This window comes from Schistocerca americana, chromosome 4, assembly GCF_021461395.2.
Source record: "Schistocerca americana isolate TAMUIC-IGC-003095 chromosome 4, iqSchAmer2.1, whole genome shotgun sequence".
Taxonomy (NCBI): Eukaryota; Metazoa; Arthropoda; class Insecta; order Orthoptera; family Acrididae; genus Schistocerca; species Schistocerca americana.
In genome coordinates, this window is record NC_060122.1 from 436487745 (window position 1) to 436500945 (window position 13201).

The window sequence follows — 13201 nt, forward strand, 5'->3', positions numbered from 1 at the left end:
AAGACGACATGAACAACTAAAATCTATGCAAATGGTTTTTCCACTAACAAAAAGTTATAAATGCTCTTTCATAACTGTTGTTCCAATCTCTCAAATGTCAGCTGGAGCTAGTGTGCTTCAAGCCAAGATTAGAGGAGGAATAGAAAACTGAGAAATTGTTCGTGAATAAGAAGCACATGGCAAGAATGGACTTGCTGGGTCAATTTCCTTGCAATATACCATTGTCTTGAAGGAAGAGATTGGATAGTTGCCTCTGACTCTATAAAGAAAACAGGATTTGCACAGAAAAACATCATAAGAAGAGGAATGTGTTCAGTAGTTCCCCATTCATGAAGTTGTTCAACAATATACGCAAGCAAGTGCCAGTGTAGGCTTTCTCGATATTGAACACGACTAGCACAAGGTGGTGTTTGTGGACAAAAGCTTCTTGTGCTGCCACCTCCAGCAGGTTCAGATTATTCAGAGTGGGGCGGTATTTTCTAAATCCATATTGGGGCAGTTACGCAACTTTCTGACTTCAGAAGCCCGACAAGACTATGTTAAAACATCTTTCACATAAAATGTGTTAAGATAATGAAACAACTGCTCTGAAAGAGCTCCTCATTGTTCCCTTTTGGCCAACTATGCAGTCACACTGTGCTTCTGAATACATGCAGAAAGCAAACGTAGGAACATGAATAATATGACATGCATAAACACTTCACAAATAATAATAATGAACAAAATTTCCCAGCAGCTGAAGGGGGTGCTTAAATCCTCTCCTGCTTATAAAAGCTTACAATTTTGGAAACATGCATGTTCTGTGGAATGTGATCCTCTTCCCAGCAGCGCCCACGGACTGCACACATGCTGAAATAGTGCAGGTTTTACAATTTTTATAATTTTAGCAGATATTCATGTTCTACTGGAGTCTTGCTACTAGCTAGGGAGTCTGTGCCTTTACTGTTTGTAGCCAGAAGAAACTGAGTCTACATCTTTCAGAGCTGGCAAGGTATCAAGGGTATTCATGGTCACCTCATTATGAACGGCATGCAGTACTATATGAAAAAGTACTTGACCCAACAGTTTATTAGCTTATTTTGGTATGCAATAACCTTGCATTGCAAATGCAGTAAATGGAGCAGGTAAAAAGGAATACAAACGTCTCAAAAATGAGATCGACAGGAAGTGCAAAATGGCTAAGCAGGGTAGGCTAGAGGACAAATGTAAGGATGTAGAAGCATGTATCACTAGGGGTAAGATAGATACTGCCTACAGGAAAATTAAAGAGACCTTTGGAGAAAAGAGAACCACTTGCATGAATATCAAGAGCTCAGATGGAAACCCAGTTCTAAGCAAAGAAGGGAAAGCAGAAAGGTGGTAGGAGTATATAGAGGGTCTATACAAGGGCGATGTTCTTAAGAACAATATTATGGAAATGAAAGCGGTAGAAGAGGATGAAATGGGAGATATGATACTGCGTGAAGGGTTTGACAGAGCACTGAAAGACCTAAGTCGAAACAAGGCCCCAGGAGTAGACAACATTCCATTAGAACTACTGATAGCCTTGGGAGAGCCAGGCCTAACAAAACTCTACCATCTGGTGAGCAAGATGTATGAGACGGGCGAAATACCCTCAGACTTCAAGAAGAATATAATAATTCCAATACCAAATAAAGCAGGTGTTGACAGACTTGAAAATTACCGAACTATCAGTTTAATAAGCCACGGCTGCAAAATACTAACACAAATTCTTTACAGACAAATGGAAAAATTTGTAGAAACCGACCTCAGGGAAGATCAGTTTGGATTCCGTAGAAATGTTGAAAGGTGTGAGGCAATACTGATCCTACGACTTATCTTAGAGAATAGATTAAGGAAAGGCAAACCTACGTTTCTAGCATTTGTAGACTTAGAGAAAGCTTTTGACAATGTTAACTGGAATACTCTCTTTCAAATTCTGAAGGTGGCAGGTATAAAATACAGGGAGCGAAAGGCTATTTACAATTTGTACAGAAATCAGATGGCAGTTAAAAGAGTTGAGGGGCATGAAAGGGAAGCAGTGGTTGGGAAAGGAGTGAGACAGGGTTGTAGCCTCTCCCCGATGTTATTCAATCTGTACATTGAGCAAGCAGTAAAGGAAACAAATGAAAAATTCAGAGTAGGAATTAAAATACATGGAGAAGAAATAAAAACTTTGAGGCTCGCCGATGACGTTGTAATTCTGTCAGAGACAGCAAAGGACTTGGAAGAGCAGTTGAACGGAATGGACAGTGTCTTGAAAGGGGGATGTAAGATGAACATCAACAAAAGCAAAACAAGGATAATGGAATGTAGTCGAATTAAATCGCGTGATGCTGCGGGAATTAGATTAAGAAATGAGATGCTTAAAGTAGCAAAGGAGTTTTTCTATTAGGGGAGCAAAACAACTGATGATGGTCGAAGTAGAGAGGATATAAAATGTAGACTGGCAATGGCAAGGAAAGCGTTTCTAAAGAAGAGAAATTTGTTAACATCAAGTATAGATTTAAGTGTCAGGAAGTTGTTTCTGTAAGTATTTGTATGGAGTGTAGCCACGTATGGAAGTGAAACATGGACGACAAATAGTTTAGACAAGAAGAGAATAGAAGCTTTTGAAATGTGGTACCGCAGAAAAATGCTGAAGATTAGATGGGTAGATCACATAACTAATGAGGAGGAAATGAATAGAATTGGGGAGAAGAGAAATTTGTGGCACAACTTGACTAGAAGAAGGGATCGATTGGTAGGGCATGTTCTGAGGCATCAAGGGATCGCTAATTTAGTATTGGAGGGCAGTGTGGAGGGTAAACATCATAGAGGGAGACGAAGAGATGAATACACTAAACAGATTCAGAAGGATGTAGGTTGCAGTAGGTACTGGGAGATGAAGCTTGCACAGGATAGAGTAGCATGGAGAGCTGCGTCAAACTAGTCTATGGACTGAAGACTACAACATAACCTTGCATGTGGGACAGCACAATGGGTAGATTTAGAGGTTCTGTGAAGGAATGATGCCTACATGGAATGATCCCTACATCTGTATGCGCAAGCAATATTTTAATGCACACGCAGAAGTTCTCCCAACCTCACTGTAGATGTTACTTTCCTGTTAACACATTGCTTTCTTCTTTATTTGTCAGGAAACATCTATGTTCCCTGTCACAGGGTAATTTTGCTTTTGTACCTACAGCAATTTCTGCATTCTTCTACATCCAATGATACTTCCTAGAACCATTCATAATTCTAAAATAAATAAATAAAAAGTGAGTTGTAGAAGAAGTAAGACTTACTAGCTGAGAACAAAACTGAAAACTTTTTGTTGGTAGCAGAAATAGTTACGGGTGACCAATGGAACACTGAACCAGGAAACAGAAGAACTGATTTTGGCAGCAAAGGGGACAGGCATCAAACAGATACTGTCTAAGCCAGGATTGATAAATCATCAGAAGACCTGACTTTGCATACCATCTGATAAGACAGCCAACAACATGCTGTGCTGTTGTAAAAAGATCACAGGGACAAATTATAATCATAGACACAATGTGATGGTGCAAATGATACACTGGAACTTGTGGCAGAAATATCATCAGTCAGTGACAAAGAACTGGCAGATTTATAAGCCAGAAAAATTGGTAAACAATGAACTGGCCAAACTACCGTTGGAATTTCAAACTTCATTCTGACTTTATGCATGAACTCAATGTGCTGGACGTAACATTTGTAGAAAAAAGTAAGGGTTGTTGACTATCTTCCAGGTGACAGAAGAGGTGAAAAACTGTTGGAAAGGTTTACAAGGAACAAAGACATGGAAACTGACGTTCCCTGGTTCTGGCATCAATAAATTATCTATCTGCCAACTACAAGAATTCTCTTTGTTGGGATCAGTGTGCATATCTGCCAATATATGAAACAATCTTCCAGATAAAGCACATTATTTTCTGCAGTAGAAAACTACTGATTGGCACTGACCAACCAAAGCAAGATGATGCTTTGGTAGCATATTTTCAACGTATGATCTCATGGTATGTATTTCTCCATCCTCAGCATACATATAAGCAATTCGAGATGAGCTGATACTTCTGTGAGCCCTGCTCTGATGACAGTTCACCACTGGCTTGTCTCTTGTTGGAGCTGGCAGGCTTGTACCCCACAGACAGGATTGTTGGTGGCCTTATTGCTAAGTGGAGTTCCTGGTATGTCAGTCTCTCAGTTCAGCTTAAAGTGTATTGGAAGCAACGAATTCAGTTAACTTGGACAGTGATTTCATAACACAAGGCATTACTTGTAACCTTTGCACTATTCATATAACCTCATAGTTTAGTTAAAACAAAATATACTGATTCAAAGACTTGGCTGCTTCTATTACTTTACATGTAGGGACCAAAGCTGCATGTAACTTATAAGACAGACTAATGAAATAATGTGGAACTAAATAATATTAAATGGGACAGCACTGGGGTGTCAGAGATGTGAAGAAAGGAAGGTTGTCAGATAGAGCTGCAGTCAAGGAATGTCTTTTACTACTGATGTAGAGACCTAGGCTCGTATTTGGAAATAGGTTTAATAAAATAAATAAAAAAATTCCAAACTAAACTGATGATGTTGAAGAAATTTCAAACAGAACTGTAATACTATTTATAATAAATACAATATGCTCAGTCAAAAAAGTGCAAATTTGTGCCCCAACAATGTCATACCCTGGTGAAGTTGAAGATCTTCAGGATTTACAACTACTACTTTTAATAAGTGTCATGGATTTGAGCTCTGCTACTTTCAAGTCTTAACCATCGAACACTTTAGATGACCTGAAGCGATGTGAAGTTGGATTGCAAAATTCACACCTCTCTCCAATCAGTTGACCACATGGTAAGCACAGCCGATCTTCTTCTCTGGATTGCCGGCTCCGTCGATCTCCAAAACCTTCTTCTCTGAAGAATAATGCTTGTTATGGGGATTTGTAAGACTCTCTCTCTAGTTTTGAAATAATTTAGTACTTTAAGAATACTTTTAACTCAGTCATAGTAAATTTCAGCTTTCACAGAGAACAAATTCAATATTTCCCACATAAATATTCATACTCATACAAGTCAGCTGACTTGTCTCACGTCAGACCCAATTAAGTACATTTGCAATAGTGTAGTTTTTACAGCCACATAATTTACGAACATGTCTTGCTTCTAGCAAGTCCAACGCATAAAGTATCATTAATAATTTTTCAACTGTTCTTCTTTTTTCTCGTTACAATAATCAATGACATAAAACACCATAAGATACATGAACACTCCTTGTTCTTCCAATACAACTTCTGTGGTGCGAGCGGCAAATACTTGTCGATGCAGTTTGACCATCGCATCTGCCTTGTGCTTGTGACTCCTTTCCCGCCTGCACACACAAACCTGTGTCGCGCAGTATGTACGTTCTCTCACACTTGTTTTTAAAATATTGTGTGTTCGAGATGGTAGAAGGACGAGTGGCTCTACAATTTATGCGGAAACTCTTGAAGCACTACAACCACTGAGCAACTTCATTTGGCTATAGGAATGAAGCACGATTTAATGTTTATTCTAAAGTCCTGAATTATGTATTAAATCCTAAAATATATTATTATTATTATTATTATTATTATTATTATTATTCAGGTAATAGCTGGCATTAATAAACATGAAAAACGTCTTAGTAAAAATCAGTGCATTTATTCTTTGGTATGAAGAACAGTGTTATTCCTCAAAACATCTATAAATTCATTACAGATTATCAAATTGCAGTATGTGCACTGTCCACTCACTTTGTGCATGGAAGCCAATTTCTGAACTGTAATTAAAGTGTCTCCTAAAATATTTCTTGCAAATATCACACTTTATTTTACAGCTATAATTCCCACAGGCCAAGTCACAGAAATTCAATGCACAGGACAGTGAAGTAATATGCAGTTTCTCTTCGTAAAAACATTACGAAATGGGTCTACATGAAAATCTCAATGTTGCTGCCCTGGGGACAAACAGCACAAAAAATGTTTTAAACTTTACCCATCATTTCATATGAATGTATGCAAAACACACATGCATGCCTGTGTTTATGCTTATATGTATCCATAACAGCGCAGAATAGGAGAGAGGTTGTGCAAAACGTGTGTCAAACTTACTCAAAACCCCATTTAACTCAAATATGTTGTAACATACAGGTAGAATGGAATGTATCAAAATTTCCGCTATACAGTGTTCTTTTTACAAAGTTCTAATATCAGTATTTTGTTTGAATAGATGAACTAGAATATATATGAACTATGTAAATGCATTGCACAGTTACCAAAGAGAAAATGTACTTGAGATGTGTGTTGTGTTCTATAAATTACAAATGAGTGAACACAATAAAAATTAAAGGAAATAGATTCACACTGTATTCTCACAATGAATAAAGGTATCAAAAAATTTTGATGCACAATTTTTCAGAGGAAAACTATGATATTTTTTTCTTGACCATATCTATGTACAAAGGCAACTGATCACTGAGCGTCCTGTATACTACTTCCACCTTAAGACACAACAAATGCCAGACACTGATTAAGTATGCAGCCGCCTCCTGGATCTTTTCTTCCTCCTTCAGCCATACCCAAAATTCCATGACATAAGTACTGCACTGCAAAATTCCATGACTGATGTAGTCAGTTAACTGCCAAAGCAACTCTGCTGCTGGTGGATGTAAGATGTTCTTTACAGACTGTTGAAACAACAAATATCGTTCAGGGCTCAGCAGAGAAACCAGACTGAGTCCTAACAAGCAGCTCACAACCAACAGGATAGGGGTCCAAATGAGACGAACATACCCATTACCTGAAACAGTTTAAAAACACACAAGAAATAAATACAATGTTTTAGCTTCCTGTTATCTGAAGATCTAGTCTCAGTAGAATACACATTAGTACATTACAGCTGAAGCAGGGGTAGTTTCTATGTTGGGTACAATAATAAAAGCTGTGAAAAATTTAATAAGAAACACTGCAGATTTGAACAAGTGTACTTTCTGAAATTGAATGCTAGTGACTTTATGCAGAATCATGTTTCCATGACAGACCAACATCTGAATCAAAACACTGCAAAAGAAACATCAAGCGATGTATGATTACAAGCCAATATGTGGAATAAGTGTACAAAAGCAAATTGCAAACAATGCTTTGTATAACAATAATAGCATAAGTCCAATAAGATCTCCAGCAGGTCCTTAAGGCCAACCCAAAACCTGAAACTTAAACCCGTGTCCCTCCTTCAAACTGACGATCCCCCACCCTCCTACCTTGTATATATTCCCCAAGCTCTACAACCCCCCTCCTCCACAGGTCTCCCTACTGGTTGTCCTGTTGTGACTGATTACAATGCTTCTACAGAACAACTGCCCCTTTTGAACACCACCTCCAAACTACTGTCTGCAGCCTCCCATCCTACACCCAAGGTACAGCTCACTTCCTTTCCAAAGTTCCTGTCCTGTTACCAACAGACTTCTTGTCAATCACTGTGTATGCAACACTCTCATACACCAACATGCCAGCGTTGTCCTGATACCAAACACACCACCTCTTTTCCAGTTCCCCTGGCCAACTATATCTTGACCCACAATTATTCCACTTTTGAAAGCCAAATCTATAAACAAATCATTGGTATATGACACCATCACATGGTAACTTATTTATGGGCCATCTGAAGAAATCTTTTTTATCCGGTCAGCATTTAAAACCCCTTGCCTGATTCAGAGTCACTGATAACATTTCATGGTCAGAACACTTGGCAAGTATAACTTTTGATCTTTCCTCCTAAATCCACTTCACCTGGTCTTTCCTCAACTCACTCAGCCACCTTCAAAGGATTCGACATCCACCTCTCAGATGGCTCCATTGTACCTACACTTTCACAACTGTCACCTATTATGTGTCAAACCTATTCTGTGTCAAGAACTCTTCCTTACAGCCTTGCCACCTGTGGATGCCACACAGGCAGTGAAAAGAAGTTGGCGAAATATGCAAGTAACCTTAGCAGAGCATTTACTGACAGACAATATCCAACTCATCCATCCTCTGACACCAGTAAATAAGTTAACCAGCCACCCACCAATAGCCTTCGAAAAGCTCAACCACATCCTTCACCAGGGCTTTGACTACCTCTCTTCACATCTTGAATGAGGGATAATCTCTTCACATAATACTACCCAAAATACTACCCAAATCACTCAAAGTTGTATTCTGGCACCGACCTAACCTACACAGTATACCTGTCCATCCGTATTTCAATCCTGCAATCCATGGATCATCCCCTTGTGGACCACCCAGAAGCAAGACCTACATCCACCCTCTGTCTCCTACCACAGTCGAGTCACAGGCATTTTCTACCCACTGAAAGGCAGAGCTATGTGTGAAAGCATTCTAGGTGGGCATGATAAGTAAAAAACTACCTACTTGAATGAATGGTCATCACCACACTATGGCAAACCACAAACTTCACCATCCAAATGCTCAACATGTTGTGCACCACAACACAAATGACCAACAGCTGCTTCACTACGCAAGCCATTTCGATACTCCCTTCCGTCACAAGTCTACCTGAACTACAAAGGTGGGAATTGCCTTTCCAGCATATCTTGCATTCTTGCGATCCCCCTGGCCTAAGCCTCTGCTACTAAATCCTGTTTCCCACTGCCTCACCTTACCATTTCTGTTTCCTCTTCTATCACTGTACACACAGCTTCTTTCCATTTGGATGTTTAATGCCTTTTCCCACCACACTCCCCCCACCCCATGTGGTCTCTCCCCCCCCCCCCCCCCCCCCGCTCCTCAACCATTTTCTATCCATCTCCCCTTCCCCCTTCTCTCCCCTGGTCTCTGTCCACCTTCCTCTCTTTCTACATATCCAAACACTCTGTCCCCTCAGAGAACTCCTTTCGTCTTGTAGTGCAGCTACTGAGTCCACCTGTCTTACCTCACCCTATCCCCCTATCCTCTCCTTCCCTTGAACATCTTTTCCTACCCCCCCCCCCCCCCCCTGCAGCCATTATCCCAAGCAACAGCTCTCTAATAATCAGTGTCATCACAGACACAATAGTGTGCATGAACATGTGAAATCTGTACCAGAAGAAGAGTGAGGGTTCAAATGCTAATTAATACAGTCTTCTATTATGTGTACGCATGGCCCCACATCAGTCTGCTAAACACAATGCTATGTGATGTCAAAAATTCACGTTATACACCTATTATAAGGCCTTTTCTGTAGCATTCACATTTAATACTTGCCCTACATCCACTAAGCTAATTTGAAGTCCCCCACTGCAGTTTCTGCCTATGTATTTGAACTAATCTTAGGAACTACTATATGGATTTTGATATGGTTTCCATTAATATATTTGTGATGACAGGAGACAGATGTGCCACCAGGCCGGTATGAGAGGTATTATTGTCAGGAGGCCAGCATGAGCTAACGGTGATTTCCTAAACAATATGTGTCGCAAGACTTATCAGATATTATGCTGCTAAGAACAGATCTTTTGGTATATTAATGTTTAATGGAGGCAAAGTGAAATTCGGGAAAAGATCAAACAGAAAATTTTGCTCGCATCAGACTGGCACTTTGTGATAGTTCCTCAAAGCATACCAGCAACAACTAGCAAACCATAAACAAGTAGCAACTGCTAATCTCAACTCCAGGCTAGAGCAAATAAACACACTGTTGTAAAAGTATCAATGAGTATCAGTCAGAAAGCTTTTTAAACACATCAATGGCAGCATTGTCATTCAGGAAATGTGATCAGAAAATTGTCAAATCTACTATTGGCCACAACTTTAAGCACAATACTCTTGGCACAGAAATATCAAGAATGTAGCTTTACCTAAATCGCACAAAACAGTACCATAGGACAAAGGGGAAAATACAACTATGTTCGAAGAAGTTTTAAGTAGTGTACACTAACTTCTATTTTTAGGACACTTGGGTTGACAACTTAAGATTATCACTGCCACAGGCTGCACCAAGCACTGCAAGATGGTGAAAGAAGGCTATCCGCATGGATGGAACCACTGACGTTACACAGCTAATTTAACTCACCATCCCAACAGAAAACATGCACTTTGAATAATGCTATGCTATGCAGACAACTATCATTAACATTATAGTCCATTCTACTGGGCCATGACTGTGTCATTATTCTGTACTGTTCCGGTTGGCAACTCTTTGGACTCTGGCATAACTATGGGGATTGCTGGTAAACTTTAGGCCTGGCTATCAAAATGGTTCAAATGGCTCTGAGCACTATGGGACTTGACATCTGAGGTGATCAGTCCCCTAGAACTTAGAACTGCTTAAACCTAACAAACCTAAGGACATCACACACATCCATGCCTGAGGCAGGACTCGAACTTGCGACCGTAGCAGTCGCACGGTTCCAGACTGAAGCACCTAGAACCACTCGGCCACACCTTAGGCTGGCTATCAATCACGTTTACAATGTCAATGCACGTATAGATTTCACCAATATCAGATGTCACACTGGTGATGAGGTATTGAGTTTAGTGCATGTGTTAGCAAAGCAGAGGATGTTTCATTTGATAAGGATCCGAAATTCATAAAAATGTCACTCTTAACAGCTGCATCTTCAAACACAACAACAGGCACAACAAGCACATTAGCTGTGACAGTAAGCACAAAAGGAAGCAAAAGAAGTGCAACAGCAGGTTGAGCAGTACACTTCACAATAAGCTCAAGAGGCCATCCTTGGACAACAAGGCAACCAAGCTGCACAACAGCAGCTCATGTTGCAGTTACTGAAAATGCCAGTACAGTACATGCCACCACAGTTAACATCACTTTATCCAGAACATGAAGACTGCAACTATGACTACAAATGTCCAAGATTCACTTCCAGGCTAGTAGTGACACACACGTTTCTGTGTCATAAATTTTTGTTATCTAATAAACTGCTGTTAATGTGACTTCCAACGGGATTGTGCTCTTTCAGTAGCTGTGAGTATATAGAATTATCGGAAATCCGTAAAATGCTCTCTTAGCATTATAAGTTGTAAACTTATGTTTTAGCATCCAGGTTCACATTCCTTCATTGTTGTAAGAAATTAAATCATAGGCAGCTGAGCTCAAGGTTTCATTCACACGTATCAATTCACATGTAAAAGTGGAACTTGTAAACAATCATATGGTAAACTGTTAGTATGAAACATGATAATTAGAAATGCACACAAAAAAGTTTGTGCAGAGAATCTAGCAAATCCTACTATTGAGGAAGTGTTACAAATTGCAAAAACTTTCAAAATGTCAGCTGTATTACAGAAATATTTTGACGAACCTGACTATAAAACAGCCTTCCCATCCAAGCAACACTAAGCATGATTGGAACATGTCAAGTACATCATCATCACTGGATTTGAGGTTCAAACTCTGCTGTAAAAATAATTTTAAAAATCCGCAGCACCCGTACATTGTGCCAAGCATCGAAGCCTTCATGAAACCCTCTCCTGGTCATCCTCACTATAACAGAAAGGATCAGTATCTTGGTTGTCCAGACTACTTTTAAAAGGACCCTCATGCCGAGTATCCGTCTTAGGAAACACTCTGTCCATGGTGTTATATACTGGGACATCTGGCAGTAGTCTCCTGCAGCTGCACTGAGTCAGCCCTGCAAGCTAAGTCATGACAACACCAAAGCAGCATGAATGCACTTCAAAGACAGCTGAATCCTTTAATGGTATGACCGCAACAGCTTTATCTTCCATTAATTTTCTTGTCAATACTGAAGCACCAACCTCTACTACAAATGAGGTGACCTATGACCAGATTGGTTCACAGCAGTTTCAACTCGCACATGAAAGATTAAAATTCTGTAGCAAACACCTCCATCTCATTGTGCAGTAAGTGTAACAGCATCGTACAAAAAAGGCAGACATTCACTTACATTTTTTGCTGTACCCTTACGAAATGCACAAAACATTTCTGGGGTGGACATTTCCACAGGTTTTGGATTTAAAATAAAAGACTTCTAACTGCCTTTCTCTGGAATTACTGTGTGCCAACAATTGTGTAGCTCATATTTGATTAAGATCTTCAGCTACACCTTCTTACTTCTGAGCCTGACTCATCCTAACTGCAATTAGAGAGGATATCAACAGTGTGTTAAACTGCTTAGTGAAAAAAGATAGCTTGTGGTAATTTCAAAGCAATCATAAATGTACAATTGGAAATTGATGTCTGTCCATCAATGGTCACAAGAAATAACATAAAAACTATCTGGTGGCCAAGATGGACATAGTCAGAACATATCTGCACTTCTCGCTAGATGAACAGCCATGTCAATTCATGGCAATTAACTTGAGAATGTCTATGCCTAGCCCTACTTCTTATGGGTTCGGACTCGATATTTCTCTTTCACGAAATAGTGTGCTTCAACATTGACAATTTCTTGCAAAATTTCTTGGAAGATTTTCCACTCACAACAGACAAAATTGTGTCTGCTACGAATGAGGATCCACCCCATGCCAATTAACTAGCCATTTCCTGCACAGATGGTCATAACACTTCAGAGAAGTATCTATGGAGAGGCCACACTAACATATTGTTTCTGTTGAGGGGCAGCAACCTTTTCAATAGCTACATTGCCGACTGTTTCATGGGGGTTAGAGAACTGAGGTGGCAAGAAGAACTGGATTTCTGACCAAGTGTGTAGAGACCCATGTAGATTCCATGCCCGCGATCCAGGTGCGCAGTTGTATGGCGTGCCACAGAAGTTGGAGAACACTCTAGTGTTGGCAGAAGCCACCACACTTGGATGTGCACACAGCCTCTTTGCAGTGCACTCCACTCACTGGCCGATGGCTTACAGAGTTGGTCCTGGCCAGCCTCGCTCTCAGTCACATGTTGATATTCAGCCTCTGTTTATTGGACTAGTAGTGCATGCACTCCATGACAAGTGTCTTCTGTCTTCTTGTGCAAGCATTCTAGATGTAATAAAGCATTGTGTCTGTTTTTATCTGTGTGTTCTTGTGATCAGAATACATTGGCAACAAGTAGGGTAAGTTTTTCATGTGTTTTGTTGTGCAGCTGCTTTTTGCACTTTGTTGTGACATGGAGTATCTGTTTCAAATGATGGTGCAACAACAGACAGAACTTCTTATGGTCATGCAACAGGCTGTGTCAATATTGCTCTCCAAAAATTTGTC

At 39.9% G+C, this 13201-nt stretch overlaps 1 protein-coding gene across 2 annotated transcripts in view; it reads right to left on the reverse strand.

Annotated features, from left to right (window-relative positions):
* Nucleotides 1-5673: 5673 nt before the first annotated feature.
* LOC124612905 (leucine-rich repeat-containing protein 59-like) overlaps nt 5674-13201 on the reverse strand; it is an 82873-nt gene continuing 75345 nt past the window's right edge. For both annotated transcript variants that reach the window (XM_047141377.1, XM_047141378.1), the window contains exon 7: nt 5674-6830. In XM_047141377.1, the coding sequence (XP_046997333.1) occupies nt 6457-6830 (374 nt within the window). In that variant the 3' untranslated portion in view covers nt 5674-6456. The remainder of the gene's footprint in view (nt 6831-13201) is intronic.